The 14,805-nt window shown below is 42.3% G+C and overlaps 2 protein-coding genes across 3 annotated transcripts; both read right to left on the bottom strand.

Annotated features, from left to right (window-relative positions):
* Window positions 1–520: 520 nt before the first annotated feature.
* zbtb8a (zinc finger and BTB domain containing 8A) lies at window positions 521–4,686 on the bottom strand. The gene is made up of 4 exons (XM_029688328.2): window positions 4,507–4,686; window positions 1,944–2,803; window positions 1,680–1,849; window positions 521–1,569 (listed from the first exon to the last, which is right to left on the bottom strand). The coding sequence occupies exons 1-4, from the start codon at window positions 4,569–4,571 to the stop codon at window positions 1,249–1,251; spliced, it is 1,416 nt and encodes a 471-aa protein (XP_029544188.1). The 5' UTR covers window positions 4,572–4,686; the 3' UTR covers window positions 521–1,248.
* A 602-nt stretch (window positions 4,687–5,288) lies between these two features.
* On the bottom strand, window positions 5,289–10,971 carry gale (UDP-galactose-4-epimerase). Of its 2 annotated transcripts, none has more exons than XM_029688330.2 (11): window positions 10,797–10,971; window positions 9,175–9,308; window positions 8,817–8,929; window positions 8,511–8,624; window positions 8,039–8,215; window positions 7,775–7,888; window positions 6,807–6,873; window positions 6,562–6,647; window positions 6,343–6,420; window positions 6,053–6,167; window positions 5,289–5,688 (listed from the first exon to the last, which is right to left on the bottom strand). In XM_029688330.2, the coding sequence occupies exons 2-11, from the start codon at window positions 9,293–9,295 to the stop codon at window positions 5,621–5,623; spliced, it is 1,053 nt and encodes a 350-aa protein (XP_029544190.1). In that variant the 5' UTR covers window positions 9,296–9,308; window positions 10,797–10,971; the 3' UTR covers window positions 5,289–5,620. The 2 variants fall into 2 exon arrangements, with proteins under 2 accessions (XP_029544190.1, XP_029544189.1); XM_029688329.2 differs by having other exon boundaries at window positions 8,817–8,932; window positions 10,797–10,970.
* Between the last annotated feature and the right edge of the window lie 3,834 nt (window positions 10,972–14,805).

A 14,805-nucleotide genomic window follows, 5' to 3' on the forward strand; every position in this document is an offset into this window, starting at 1 on the left:
ACGTTAAATTATCTTCATTATTCCTGTTCTTAGGAAAAAAATGCACCACCAACTAACCCTACACCTATATACCACTATTTCCTAAAAATTCTAATCACCACCCCATTAAGTCTTCTGCAGTAATGTCTCATACACCCAGGTTATTCTCTGCAGTTAACTCATTACCCCATTCCACTACTTTGACCCTATCTGCTCCTGCACCATGCCAATGGCCTGGGAGGACGGGACACCACCACTCAACACACCCTGTAACTCTTCTGAAGTCAAATCTCGTATACTCTCAGGATTCCTCACCTTTTGACCCATCCTACTGTACTTTCTTCACTGCATCAGCATACAACAATTTCTTCTGCTGGTCCTCTACTCCACAAAAAAGTAGTACATTACTGCCACCTACTGACCAGCCCAGATATAGCCTACATTTGCACCAGGTGTAAAGTTGACTTGAAACACCTCAAATTGTTTTGAAAAGGATATTGGAAAGCGAAGTTACATCATGAACGGGAGTGACTGTAGTGTCTTTAACGTTTTATTCTATCTCGTAACCTTTATTTTGACTTTGGTTCAAATGGTTTACAACATTATAAAACATTTGTGAGCAAAGAACAGCCGCAATATGGCCCTAGACCCCACCATAGATAATCAAACTCAAATTGAAAGACATTTCCTGATGAATCAATAAAACAAAGTCAACTTGGAATTCTTATAAAAATATAAATTTTATGTGTGTAAAATAAGTATAAAAGATAATAAATAAACATGAATGATACATCAACAATAATCATGGTCAAAATAATGTGTAGTAATTCATTTGTAAATAAAAACAAACAATTAAAAGAGTAAAACATTCTCTACACAAAAACGTGCAAACACTGTCCACTGTAGTTGACTTAACATGAAAGGCATTGGCAAACATATATAAACACCACTGACTTCCCTTTGACGTCTCTTGATGCAAAGAAAGATAAAAGCTGACAAACAAAATGGTAACATTGTACATTGAATATCAAACACTTTTTCTTTTCATATTAAACTGAAAATACAAGCTTGAAAACGTCTTGTTCAGAATAAAAGCAGTCTATTATATTACAAATTCTAATATTTACAGTTATAAACAATTATTATTCAACATAACTTTCTCCAATGAATAGTCATTAAAAATGTGGATGCTTATTTATATATAATCACTGACAATAAACGATGAGAAATATAGCAGACACTCATACGCAAACGCACACGCACACACTTTCACTGAAGCTCCTCATCGCTGTCTTCCACTTCCTGGATGATAAGGTCAGCTCCTGAGTCTTCTGCCAGGTCGTCATCATCGGTTACCAGCCAACTCCTCTGTGTGTCTCCATCCTCCTCTTCCCCGTCCACCCCCAGTAACAGGGCAGGCTCCTCGCTAGCCCCCTCCAGGCCATCGATAGGCAGATCCTCACAGCCCGTCTCCTGGATGCACTCAGTACACATTCGGTAGCGCCGCAAGCCCTCACACACTACTCGCCCACTTTGCTCTGTCACCTGACGCTTACACTTCCTGCACACCAGCTTCCTGGCCTGATGGATCTGTAGAGCATCAATCAGGGAAACAAATTGAGAAATTATACAGGAAAAACACTAATAGAATGTCTACACCTGTAAATCTGCCCATCATGTTATAGCCCTACATGACTCACCGTCTCGAAGTGGCTGCGAAGGTGCTCCAGGCGGGTGAAGCGTTTGTTGCAGGCCTGGCAGGGATACGGCCGCTCGCCCGTGTGACAGCGCAGGTGCCTCTTCAGGTCTGCCTTCCTCTTGACCGTGTGAGTGCAGAACGGGCACTTGAAGCGCATGGAGGGGTTAGGGTCTAAAGTGAGATTTGGGGGACATTAATTAGAACCTGTTTTAACCCTAAGAACCTAATCATTAGTAAGGGTCAATAATAATATCACCGCGCTCACCTTTGTTAAAGAGTCCCACAACACCCACAATGGTAGGTAGAGTGGCATACAGTTCGTCTGCCTTCTGTGCCGTTTGTGACCGGGCCTCTTGTATGGCCAGGGCCTCATCTGTTGAGGAGCGCATGCAGTAGGGTTTCCTCTTGCCAGCCCCTTTCCGTCTGCGCTCCGCACGAGGCCGGGCAAACTGGGGCTCCTCTGCATCCGGCAGCACCTCCACCTCAGGGCTGTGCTGCTGGCTGGGCTGAGGGGAGCTGAGATCCTGCTTCAGGACTGCAGCATCCAGGTCCAACTCCTTCACCAGGTACCTGGAGGACTGGGGTCTGGAGCTGTCGTGGGTCCAGAGGGCAGAGGGAGGGCTGGTGGAGGTGGCTGCTTGGTGGTCTATGGCGTTGTCCTCCCTACCCGCCTGAGGATAGCTGTTCTCAGACAAGCTGAGGTAGCGGACATCGTCCTCTTTGGCACTGATCTCCAGGGAGGACTTGATGAAGTCCTTGCAGTAGCTGATGACGTTGTTCATCTGCAGGTAGCTGGCAGCGGACATCACCTCGATCACATTGTGGCTGGAGAGGTCCAGCTGTCCAGAGTAGATGAAGTCCAGGATGACGGTGAACGTATCGGGGCTAAAGACCTCGAAGGAGGTACTGACCGGCTCAGCGGTGTCATCGGCCCCATGGGAAAGCAGCATACGGAAGTAGCCGCTGCTGCCGAAAAGGACATTGCGGTGGGCCTTGAAAAGCTGTCCCTCCACCAGAACGTTGCAGTCACAGAACAGCTCCTGACGCCTCTGATTATCCAACTGCTTCAGCAGATAGCTCTGGTGATCGGCTGTGATGTCCGTATGGTACCACCGCTGGGCCTGTCTGCAACACACAACAGACATATGTGACAGGTGAATATAATGTCACACAAAAATTATAATAAAGAGGAAAATTGTTGAGACTGATCACATGATCTGGATTGTAAAATCATTCAACATACAAATATGAATTCACACCACCAGGATAAACTGAAATAAAAGTGAATTCAATTAATTATTTATGAAAACAATTATACACCCCAATATTTGCAACTCTCATCCTCTTGTGTAACCATCACTGACTGCCTTTTGTTTTCTAGGTGGAGCCAATCCAACTCAATGATTTATATACACACTAGATGACTAGTGGGGCGCTGTGTTGAAGCCACTGTGCCTCTATCTTGGCACTCCCCCACTTTGTAAAAAATATTTGAAAGCTATAGTAATTACTTTATTAATGTCTACATTCATTTTTGCAACATTCATTTTAATCCATACTTTTAAACTATATTATGTGAGCTAAACATACAAATAAAATAACTGTAAACGATATTTTAAGTATTATATTTTTTTAGATTACTAATGTTACTGTCCCCACCACAGCAAAAAAAGATGGACAAAAGTACATGTATTTAAGTCTTTGAAACATTTAATTAAAATACTGCAGTATTCCATTCATTCCTATGGAGGACTAGGCCTACTAGGGAGTGCCAATATGGCCGACTCGTGGCTTCAAAGCCTCTCAATGGCCAATACATAAATATACAATCCAGGATTTATATACGCCATTGATCCAACTCTTCAGAGAGTCAGCCTACTAGTCCCCAACCTGCACCGTGAGTGGTTGCCTCAGCCGTCAATCAAGCGCTTTATTATCTGAGGGGCTACACCCGACTCACTGACACCATCGGGTAACGAAACCCTACAATCATCCCACAGGAGAATATAAACCCTCACCAGAAAACTCTTCACAAATAGAAAATGACAGTAATGAAACATTATGAATGTGTTCTGCTCTCATACACAGAGGGTATATTTGCTTTGTGGATTTATTGTAGGTTTTGGTTGTTTAAAACCATGTCAAAATGTTCTCGTTTAGCCATGTATTTATCCCTAATTACTTATATCTAATTAGCTGATAACGTTTTTTTTAAAATCAGCATTTCGTAATAAATATATGGAATACACGAAGAGCTGCATGCAGCACTGCGCCCACTTAACGCCCGGTTGGAGTGGATACCCTAGAAATGAAAACAACGAACTAATTCCCTCCAATATATATAAATCAATATACCAATTTAATTCAAAAGCATTTACGCATCCATATCTTAAAATTAATGTGAACAATAATAGGCTACTACAGCGCATCGAAATAAAATCGGGTAGCTTCAGTGCCTGTGCGCGAGCGCAGGAGAGACGCCCACTTACAGCTCCCGCACAATGGAATTACAGTAAAACAGAGATATTATGGTAGACTTCAATCGATCATGCACAAACAAATACGAATCATAGTTATATCCCAGGTGCCAACGGACCGCATCACCTTCACACCCGATTTTGGTTCCATTGATCACCCCTTTCATGCCCAAACTCCAGAGCTCAGTAGGCTATGAGCAGCGAAGAGAATTTCCGTGCTGCGGAACCTAGTGCATTTTCCTCAGGCGAGCGATGTCCGCAGGACCCGCTTACGCCCTATAGGCTAGACTGCTTACCCGCGCTCTCGGTTTCTGCCAATGCTCTACCCACGACAAAGGTATCGATACTCACAGGTGATTTGGTTCGCCCGTTGCCCGATATGCCAAATTCGCCCCCATCTCTGTCACCATTGCCATTTTTTTTATTTTTAGTTGGCAATTTTACTCCTTCTTTTACTGGTTCGGGGTACACATTCGCTCCACTTCCTGCTCAGCCCTAAAGACCGAAACCCGTTTATAGACCGAGAAAAAACGGCAGTGCTGACGTGGGTGTTTAACTGAGCGCCCGAGGGCCAAGGAGCCACTTAAAGTACAAGTGCCCCTTTTAGAGACTATACTCGCCCTTTTCGGCCTTGAAATGGGAAAGTATTGAAATAGTAACATTCCTAAAATACCTGATCCACCTCATTTTTGTTTAAAACACAATTTGAACAGATTATTTGTTTCAAAAACATATCCTATCCCATAGCCACGGGAAGTATGGTGCTGAGGGTGCTGCAGCGCCCCCTGATAAATCAAAATGTAAAACAAATCATCAATAAAAATAACATAAATAAATATTGTTCAACAAAATTAGTGAACTTGGCCTTTTTACTCCTGTATTTATACTCCTTTATTACCTGGGAGGCAGGGTAGCCTAGTGGTTAGAGCGTTGGACTAGTAGCCGGAAGGTTGCAAGTTCAAATCCCAGAGCTGACAAATCTGTTGTTCTCCCCCTGGACAGGCAGTTAACCCATCATTGAAAATAAGAATGTGTTCTTAACTGACTTGCCTAGTTAAATAAATAAATGTATTAGCAAGAAATATTCCTCAAATACTCCCCCCCAACACATAAACTCTTACCAGGGTCGCCAATGAAATCAAAACACAATACAATTGCTTTTATTTCCCCATTTTATAGCTCTAGACTCAACTATTAAATAATTACAGAACATGTCCATGACAATATAAATGTATATAAATGACAAGACAAACAGAGATAAGACATGGTATTTTTTATCTAAGCATTAGAGAATAGTCTTAGTGAAAGTAGCTATAAGGAATCAACAACATAATATTAAATCATTATGAAATATAAATCATTCATTTTGTCTTGAGGTCTCTTCATGTGTGAATGTGATATTTTGTTTTGCTTTGGCCCAGTAATTTAGGAGGAAGTGAAGAAGGTACTCAATGAGATTAACATCTCATGAAGACGGGACGTTATTGGTGAATCCGGTTGGGTTTTTGGACTGCCAGCGCCACAGGTCCTTACCTTGGAAGACATTACCAGAGGCATGACATTATTACATTTGAGTCATTTAGCAGAAGATAATTGATCTTATCCAGAGTAACTTACAGGAGCAATTAGGTTTAAGTGCCTTGCTCAAGGACACATTGACAGTTTTTCACCTAATTGGCTCGGAGATTAGAACCAGCAACTTTTCGGTTACTGGCCCAACGCTCTAAACAGCTAGGCTACCTGCCGCCTCGTATTATTATTATACATTATACATTATGCTCTATAGAATCAGGATTGTGCTGAGGACTGGGGCTGTCGTGGTGTGATGACAAATAATGTATAAACTCAGAGTAACAGTTACAGCAAGTGGTAGGTAGTTCATTAAAGGTTTACTTACACATTCTCTCCAGGTTGAAGTCAGCTTTCCAGCCCAGCTCTTTCTCAGCCAGACGGGGGTCAGCATAGCAGGACGCTACATCTCCTCCTCGTCGGGGGGCAATCAGGTACATGATCTGTGGCAAAGACAATCATAACAGTATAACCACCCCCACGTGAAATAGCTGCTTTCTACACATGAAGACCTAAAAAGGATTCCATTCCCTGTAATTAAGAAGTAATACATATAAAATACAGGAATACTGATGGATGAAGGCTCTGAAGTTTAAAAAAAAGGGTCAAGTCACTCACCTCTATCCCTGAGGCCTTCTCCATAGCCTTTACCATCTGGAGCACAGAGTAACCCGTTCCTGTTCCTAAGTTATACACCTAGAGGGAGATGAGGGGAAAATGTCACGTTTCTATAAGACAATGGATGAGACAAGAGCAATTGTGAATGAATGAGGAAAGACAGGATACATGAAACATGTAACAGTGGGGTCAGGTAGTAAGCCAGCCTGTATACTGTACTTTGCATCCACAATTGTCCTTCAGTTTCTTGAGAGCAGCTATGTGTCCTTTGGCCAAATCCACAACATGGATGTAATCTCGCACCCCTATAGAGAAGAAGGATTATTCACAATTGGATGCATTTCTGTAAAATAAATATGATTTGACATTTACCATCAGACAAGATTATGACTGATTGATTGAAAACAGCATTGAATATCAATCAACCCTCTTTTTTCTTTAAGCATAAAGTCAGTCATCATTACCTGTTCCATCAATAGTGTCGTAGTCATTCCCAAACACATTGAGGTGTTTTCTTCTACCAATGGCAACCTGGGTTAGAGAATAGAAAGCCACAGCACCTAAAGTTAAGTCAATTATACTCAACAAAAATATAAAAATTCAACAATTTCAAAGATTTTATCGAGTTACAGTTCATAAGGAAATCAGTCAATTTAATTCAATTCATTAGCCCCTAATCTATGGATTTCACATGACTGAGAATACAGATATGCATCTGTTGGTCACCGATACCTTAAAAGAAAATGGGCCTCACAATAGGCCTCAGGATCTCGTAATGGTATTTCTGTGCATTCAAATTGCCATTGATAAAATGCAATTGTGTTTGTTGTCTGTAGCTTATGCCTGCCCATACCATAACTCCCCTGATACCATGGGGGCACTCTGTTCACAACCTTGACATCAGCAAACCACTCGCAAAACACCACGCCATACACGTGGTCTGCGGTTGCGAGGCCAGTTGGATGTGCTGCCAAATTCTCTAAAACGAGGTTGTAGGTGGCATATGGTAGAGAAATGAACATTAAATCATCTGGCAACAGCTCTGGTGGACATTCCTGAAGTCTCAAAACTTAAGACATCTGTGGTATTGCGTACACATGTGTAATGATCATGCTGTTTAATCAGCTTCTTGATATGCCACACCTGTCAGGTGGATGGATTATCTTGGCAAAGGAGAAATGCTCATTAACAGGGATGTAAACAAATTTGTGCACAACATTTGAGAGAAATAAGCTTTTTGTGCGTATGGAACATTCCTGGGTTCTTTTATTTCAGCTCATGAAACATGGGACCAACACTTTACATGTTGCGTTCATATTTTTTGTTCAGAGTACAAAACTACATCCCGGTGAAAATAACAGAAATTAGAAAAGCAAAAGTTCAAAGTGGGATACCACATAATTCATGGTGGATAAACATTATTTGTGGTTACCTGGGCGACATAGGGCAGCAGGTTGTTGGGAATGCCCTGAGGGTCTTCTCCGATGAGCCCAGAGGAGTGAGCCCCAATGGGGTTGAAATACCGCAGCAGCACCGAGTTCCAGTCCTGGGAATACATGAAGTAGTATGGGCATTATTATCATTATACACATTGTTATACAAACTGTTATTCAGGACATCTATCATGCATGGGATGTATGTGACAGATGGTCAGGGTGTGTGTTGAAGAATAGAGAGCCTGGAGTAGGTACAGTACCTTCTCTGCCTTACACTGGTCCATAATCATCTCCTCTATGAAGTACTTGGTCTTGCCATAGGGGTTGGTGCACCCCCCAACAGGGTGCTGTTCATCTATGGGAAGCCGCTGGGGGTCTCCATACACCGTGGCTGAGCTGCTGAAGACCAGATTGCGCACGCCATGAGTCTGCATCACCTGGGAGACATGCAGATGCACACACGACACACACACACACACACACACACACGGACAGCAGCCGTTGAGACAGCAATCTAAAGCACACACGCTTAAGCGTACAGACTAACATCCCGAGGTTGGTTGAGATTATTGCAAGCATCGCGTAAACATTAGTAGCTGCTCATAAATTAAAAGACAAACAATACACACCAGCACCCATGCACTTAGGTAGCAGTTCTCAGAAAGCAGCCATTACAGAATAGGTCACTTCAAATGATGCAAGGCAAGCTGAGATTGGGGTGTTCTAACTTACCTCAAGCAAGTTCATGGTTGCAGTGAGGTTAACCTGATAGTACCTCAATGGCTGCTCAACTGACTCACCCACCGCTTTCAGACCAGCAAAATGCATTACAGCACTGAATGAATGCTGTTAAGACATTAAGACAGAGACAAACAAGTAAACACTTAATAAAGACAAAGGTGAGTGATGTCTTGAGCAAAACTAATAATAGGGCCAGGAGCTGTCCCGGAACACATGACCTGAAGAGTAAAACTCTGGTGCCTAGTTAAAGCGAATGCATTGGAACACTGTTCAGCAGGGATGAGTGTAGTTTCTAACCTGTTTGAAAAGCTTCTCCAAGCCTGGGCGGTCCAGCAGGTCCAGCTCATGGAACTCAATGCTGGTGTCCAGGATCTTCTCTATCCTCCGCAGGCTCTCAGGGACATCTCCTTCTCCTCCATAAAACATCAGGATGTGGAACAATGATCAACACACATGCATGTGCACACACACACAGACACACAGAACACAGAAACAGACACACACACACACACACACACACACACACACACACACACACACACACACCTTTACTGTAACTGTTCTCACCCAAAACAAACAGTAACTGTCAAACAGATAACGTGCGTTACATCACTATCACTCTCAACGTTACGCCGGGCAAACCAAGGACACTTACCTCGGACAGCATTGCTGAAGTTATCTATGACCACGGGGCAGAATCCTGCCTCAATCAGTTCCACCACACAGTGGCTGCCGATGTAGCCTCCTCCCCCAGTCACCAGGACCTTCTGTGCCATCCTGAATGCCTGCCTTACAAAGACAGAACACATCACACAACAGCAACACACATGACAACAACATTAGTGGACACAGCAACATACTAGAGACGTGTTCAGATCGACCTTATTGAAATCCTAAAGATCAATGTCTGACTAGAGCTTTGCAGATAAAACAAATGCGGAGGAGCATGTTTTACCATGAACAACTCATGGTGTGATTATAGGAATGCACTAACCCTTAAGAGAGTTTATGTTCCCTCTTGTGTAATTTCTCCCAGTGTACATACGTATAGATTGCATTTGATTACTGCTACAGTGCTATTTGACTTGTTAAATCAGATTTGCCCCACCATTCTTCATTTCTTGTATTTTTTCCCACACATTTGAATTGTTTGACATTTTACTGCATTGTTAGGAGCTACACAGAACAAAAATATAAACCCAACGTAAAGTGTTGGTATTACAGACAGAGGAGTATTTCTGTCTGTAACAAAGCCCTTTCATGGAAAAAACTCATGATTGGCTGGGTCTGGCTCCCAAGTGCTGGGCCTATGCCCTCCCAGGCCCACCTATGGCTGCACCCCTGCCCAGTCATGTGAAATCCATAGATTAGGGTCTAATGAATTTATTTCAATTGACTGATTTCCTTATATGAACTGTAACTCAGTCAAATCTTTGAAATTGTTGCATGTTGCATTTATATTTTTGTTTGTGATGTAACACAAACTGTGTACACAACCAATAAACTTTGATTTCATCTGACTTTCATTAGACTGTAATAGTATTTCAGGAACAGCCCAGGTTACCTTTTGTCTAAGAGAGCAACCCATAAAACCTGGAGGGCTTGTCAAGCTAGAATTTTTTTAAGAGGTATGTGGTTCGGCTATTCAATTTCAGTCCCCCACCCCACCCAGTCCCACGTCACCATTCAGTGCACCTGTTCGACCAGGATATAGAGGATGAAAAGATAACATTGGTGCAGTAAAGAGAGGCTGTGTTCGAGAGGATAAAAACCATAATGTATCATGGGTAAATTGTGACTGACTGACCGATCTACAAACCTATTTATAACTTTACATCATAAATAACTACTCATTATTATTTGTAGATCTGTCAGTCAGTCACAATTTACCCATGAGACATTACGGTTTTGATCCTCTTGAACATTGCCAGTGTCCCTAATATCAGATTACACTGTAGATGCATTGAACATGATCTGGAATATGACTGATTCCTGGCCTTTTTTTGTGCATTTCCTGACATGAAGGAGACACATCAGCATAATCAGTCAGTTATAAAATGTCATTGGACTGCTATGTTATGCTTGACTCTCTCAATCCTGTCTGTAATAAGTCATCCGCCACTAAAGTCTTAAATCCATTATACAGTTTATAGCGGCAGTAAACAAGTAAACATTCATTCAACTCTTCTGAGTTTAGTTATTGCTAAGCTGTCATCACTGGATAAATCCTAACACTGTCATTCACCCAGAAAATCATTCATGAATGAAAATACTTACTTGTACGTCCTTTACACCAAATGAATTGTATTCCCGGGAAGGAAGACGTCCGAAGAATATAGGAGTGTGTAAAGGACTGCTTTGACAGAATTAAGCTATCACCTGAAACAAGGGACGTCTCTCCCTGTCCTGTTTTGACATATTTCTTGCTTCCTGTTCAGAGAGAGACGTGGAGCTGTGTTAAGTCAGAACAATCAGATACTACATCCGGTAGCGTATAGCTGTTTTTTTTTCTCAAAATAAAAGCCATGTTTACTGGATTGAATAATATTCACTTTTTTGTGCCTCCTCATGACTATTTAAACATATATTCCTGCAGTAGAGCTTTCTCTTCGTGGAGACTTAAGATGTTATAATTGTATTATCAGAAATTATAATATTTGACTTACAGAAATACGGTCTATTTTCTATTTATCAGAGAGGACTTTTATTTTTGTAAAGTCACCCGGTTCAGTTAGAAAATCTACGGACCACTTGCGCTAACTTCCTGGCACTGATACGTGAATGGCAAGGAAGCCTCACATGCTCCGACGTCAGAAATCACTCGATGGAAACCACGCCTTTGACTATTAGACAGTACAGTGACTGTGGTGGCAGAGAGCTTGGGGCACTATTGGCCAGAGGCCAGATGTACCTATCTATGCCCACATTTAAGGCATGGAAACTTCAGAAAAAAGTCTAACAATTCAACCCTTCCTCTCTCTCGCTCCCTCTCTCTCAATTCAATTTCAATTTAAGGGGCTTTATTGGCATTGCCAAAGCAAGTGAAGTAAAGAATAAACAAAAGTGAAATAAACAATACAAAATGAACTGTAAACATCACACTCATAAAGTTCCAAAAGAATAAAGACATTTCAAATGTCATAATATGTCGATACACAGTGTTGTAACGATGTGCAAATACTTAAAGTACAAAATGGAAAATAAATAAAAATAAAAATATGGGTTGTTCTTCACTTGTTGCCGTTTTCTTGTGGCAAAAGCTCACAAATATTGCTGCTGTGATTGCACACTGTGGTATTTCACCCAATAGATATGGGAGTTTATCCACAAGGTAAGAAGGGCCTTCGATGCCATCAAAAGGAACATCAAATTTGACATACCAATTAAGATCTGGCTAGGAATACTTGAATCAGTTGTAGAACCCATGGTCTTTATGGTTGTGAGGTCTGGGGTCCGCTCACCAAACAAGAATTAACTAAATGGGACAAACACCAAATTGAAACTCTGCATGCAGAATTCTGCAAAAATATCCTCAGTGTACAACGTAGAACATGCAGAGCAGATTAAGGCCGATACCCACTAATTATAAAAATCCATCGAAGAACACACACACACACACACACACACACACACACACACACACACACACACACACACACACACACACACACACACCACAATACATTTATAACCTTGTTGATACTCTCCCCAATGGGTACACACTGATAGAATCAATGTTGTTTCCACGTAATTTCCATGAAATTACACTGAACCAATGTGGAATAGACATGATTAAATTGACATCTGTGCCCAGTGGGTCTTCGCTAATGAAACACAAACCCTCAAGGCAGAACAATGCCTCTTTGTTTGTAGGCCTAAAACAATTTCTTTAACAAATAAGAAAGAAAAAAACATGTTTAAAAATTGCACAGTACAGCTGATTTTAAATAACACTCTTTCCCATCTATTCCCAAAATGCAGACAGATTCACTGACGTACACAAAAAGTTGCCAGACCCAGCAATGTCCCACTGCCCCATTAGAGAGTGTGGCTCTGAGACAAGGGGAGAGAGAGGGATGATACAACCGAAAGGATTTCATCATAAAATCTACATTTAGATGTCATGGTATTGTAGATGTGTGTTTCAGTGTGTCATCTGTAAGGTCCTTATGGTCTGTGCAGGTGACAGATATAAAGGAGTGGAGGCATCCCCACATGAATGCCTATATGAAATAATATGTTGTGCCATTTTTGAAACCCTTGCGGCAGTCCTGCCTTGCCAAGGAACACTGGCAGACACTGTGACGGAGGCAGACACTGTGACGGAGGAGAGAAGAGGGAGAAAAGAAGAGATGAGAATTTGGGGGGTACAATTTCCTCACACCTCAACTGCTTTCTCTAAAACTGGGGGAACATGAACTGAGGGGAAATATTTGAGAAAGGTAAACAAAATACTTTTGGAACAAGTACAGATACAAATCCAACAATCCAGGAGGCCCAAACAAAGCCTGGCACTAAATACAAAAGGGAACATTATTATTCAGCTCAGAGAAGAACAACACATGTTTTTATTTATTTAACTAGGCAAGTCAGTTAAGAAAAAATTCTTATTTACAATGATGGCCTACTGGGGAACAGTGGGTTAACTGCCTTGTTCAGGGGCAGAGTGACAGATTTTTACCTTGTCAGCTCAGGCATTCGATCCAGCAACCTTTCAGTTACTGGCCCAACACTCTAACCACTAGGCTACCTGCCACCCCATGAACCACAGGCTTTCACAGATTAACAGCCGGATCAACTTTCTCGAGCTTTGGATTGAGTCAGGGGATTTGGCTCTACAGAAACAACCCTTCTGCAGTTTGGTGCTGGATATACGTTGGTGTCTCCTCTCTCTGTAAGTTTTTATTAAGAAATTGCTCTGTCTGTGTTTGACTCGGAGAGCATTTGTGTGTGTGTGTGCTTGCTGTAGGATGCAGGTGCTATGGCCTGGGCTGGGGTGTGGTTGTGTGTGTCTGTGTGAGTGTGTGTGTTAGTCCGATCCTTGGGGTGCCCCTCCAGCACCGTAGCTGGCTGCGTCTAGAGGAGAACCAGGAGAGGACGGAGGGGGAGTGGCCGTGGGAGGGGAGAACCAGAACTTAAGTGTGTGTGTGAGGCACATGGTTCTGTGTGTGGCTCTGATGGATGTACCTACTCCAACCTGTGTCAGCTGAGAGAGGCAGCCAGCCGGAAAGGGACCACTCTGAGGCTCACTGGACAGGGACCATGCTACTCTGGTGACTATAATCAATTATTATTATAGCATCAGTCAGGTAGAAGCTATTGGACCATGAATACAGTATATAAATAGTTGCTGTTACATGGTTTATAGGTTTATAACTTAGCGCTATAAATCATATTTTTTAAATTCACTACATTATTACATTTCTGAAAAGCCATGTGGATATGTTGTGTCAAAACAGCCCAAATGTAAGCTCACATGTCTATATGCCGTTCCTCTCCTGCACAGCCCCTCGCATCTCCAGAGCCCCCAGAGACCTGTCCAACTATACTGGGAACAACATTGCGTTAGAGCCCCCAGAGACCTGTCCAACTACACTTGGGAACGACATCTTGTTAGAGCCCCCAGAGACCCGTCCAACTACACTTGGGAACGACATTGTGTTAGAGCCCCCAGAGACCTGTCCAACTACACTTGGGAACGACATTGTGTTAGAGCCCCCAGACACCTGTCCAACTCCACTTGGGAACGACATTGTGTTTGGCTGTAAGGTCTCTGCATTACAGCCAGGAGTGTTAGAGCCCTCAGAGATCTGTCTTCCCATTACCGCCTCCATTCTCCCAACCTTTATTGACACTCTCATCTCTGAAGGGACCAACCGGAGCTAAGAGTTTTGGAAAAGCGTTCCAGGTGAATCTGGTTGAGAGAATACCAAGAGTGTGCAAAGCTGTCATCAAGGCAAACGGTGGCTATTTGAAGAATCTCAAATATAAAATATATTTCGATTTGTTTTACACTTTTTTGGTTACTACATGATTACATGTGTGTTATTTCATAGTTTCGATGTCTTCACTATTATTCTACAATGTAGAAAATAGTAAAAATAAAGAAAAACCTTTGAATGAGTAGGTGTTCTAAACTTTTGACTGGTAGTGTACACAGTCTCTACCTAGCTGCAGATACAGAATCTCCATCTCTCAGATGCAGGGATCTACTTCTGCATCTCCCACAATGCACTGGGGGAGACATCTGCGTCCACCCGTCTCACAACGCTCAGACAGGGTGAGT

This window comes from Oncorhynchus nerka, linkage group LG18 (assembly GCF_034236695.1).
Source record: "Oncorhynchus nerka isolate Pitt River linkage group LG18, Oner_Uvic_2.0, whole genome shotgun sequence".
In the NCBI taxonomy this organism is placed as follows: Eukaryota; Metazoa; Chordata; class Actinopteri; order Salmoniformes; family Salmonidae; genus Oncorhynchus; species Oncorhynchus nerka.

What these genes read in the sequence shown, in the direction of transcription:
- gale (XM_029688329.2), bottom strand. Translation starts at nt 9,295, where the DNA reads ATGGCACAGAAGGTCCTGGTGACTGGGGGAGGAGGCTACATCGGCAGC. An exon ending in ACCAGTGTAAGGCAGAGAAG is followed by an intron (nt 7,889 to 8,038) that starts GTACTGTACCTA and finishes ATGTATTCCCAG; the next exon opens with GACTGGAACTCGGTGCTGCT. An exon ending in CTTCAACCTGGAGAGAATGT is followed by an intron (nt 5,689 to 6,052) that starts GTAAGTAAACCT and finishes ATGTCTTCCAAG; the next exon opens with GTAAGGACCTGTGGCGCTGG.
- zbtb8a (XM_029688328.2), bottom strand. Translation starts at nt 4,571, where the DNA reads ATGGCAATGGTGACAGAGATGGGGGCGAATTTGGCATATCGGGCAACG. An exon ending in TGTGGGACTCTTTAACAAAG is followed by an intron (nt 1,850 to 1,943) that starts GTGAGCGCGGTG and finishes ATCTCACTTTAG; the next exon opens with ACCCTAACCCCTCCATGCGC. An exon ending in TTCGCAGCCACTTCGAGACG is followed by an intron (nt 1,570 to 1,679) that starts GTGAGTCATGTA and finishes GATGCTCTACAG; the next exon opens with ATCCATCAGGCCAGGAAGCT.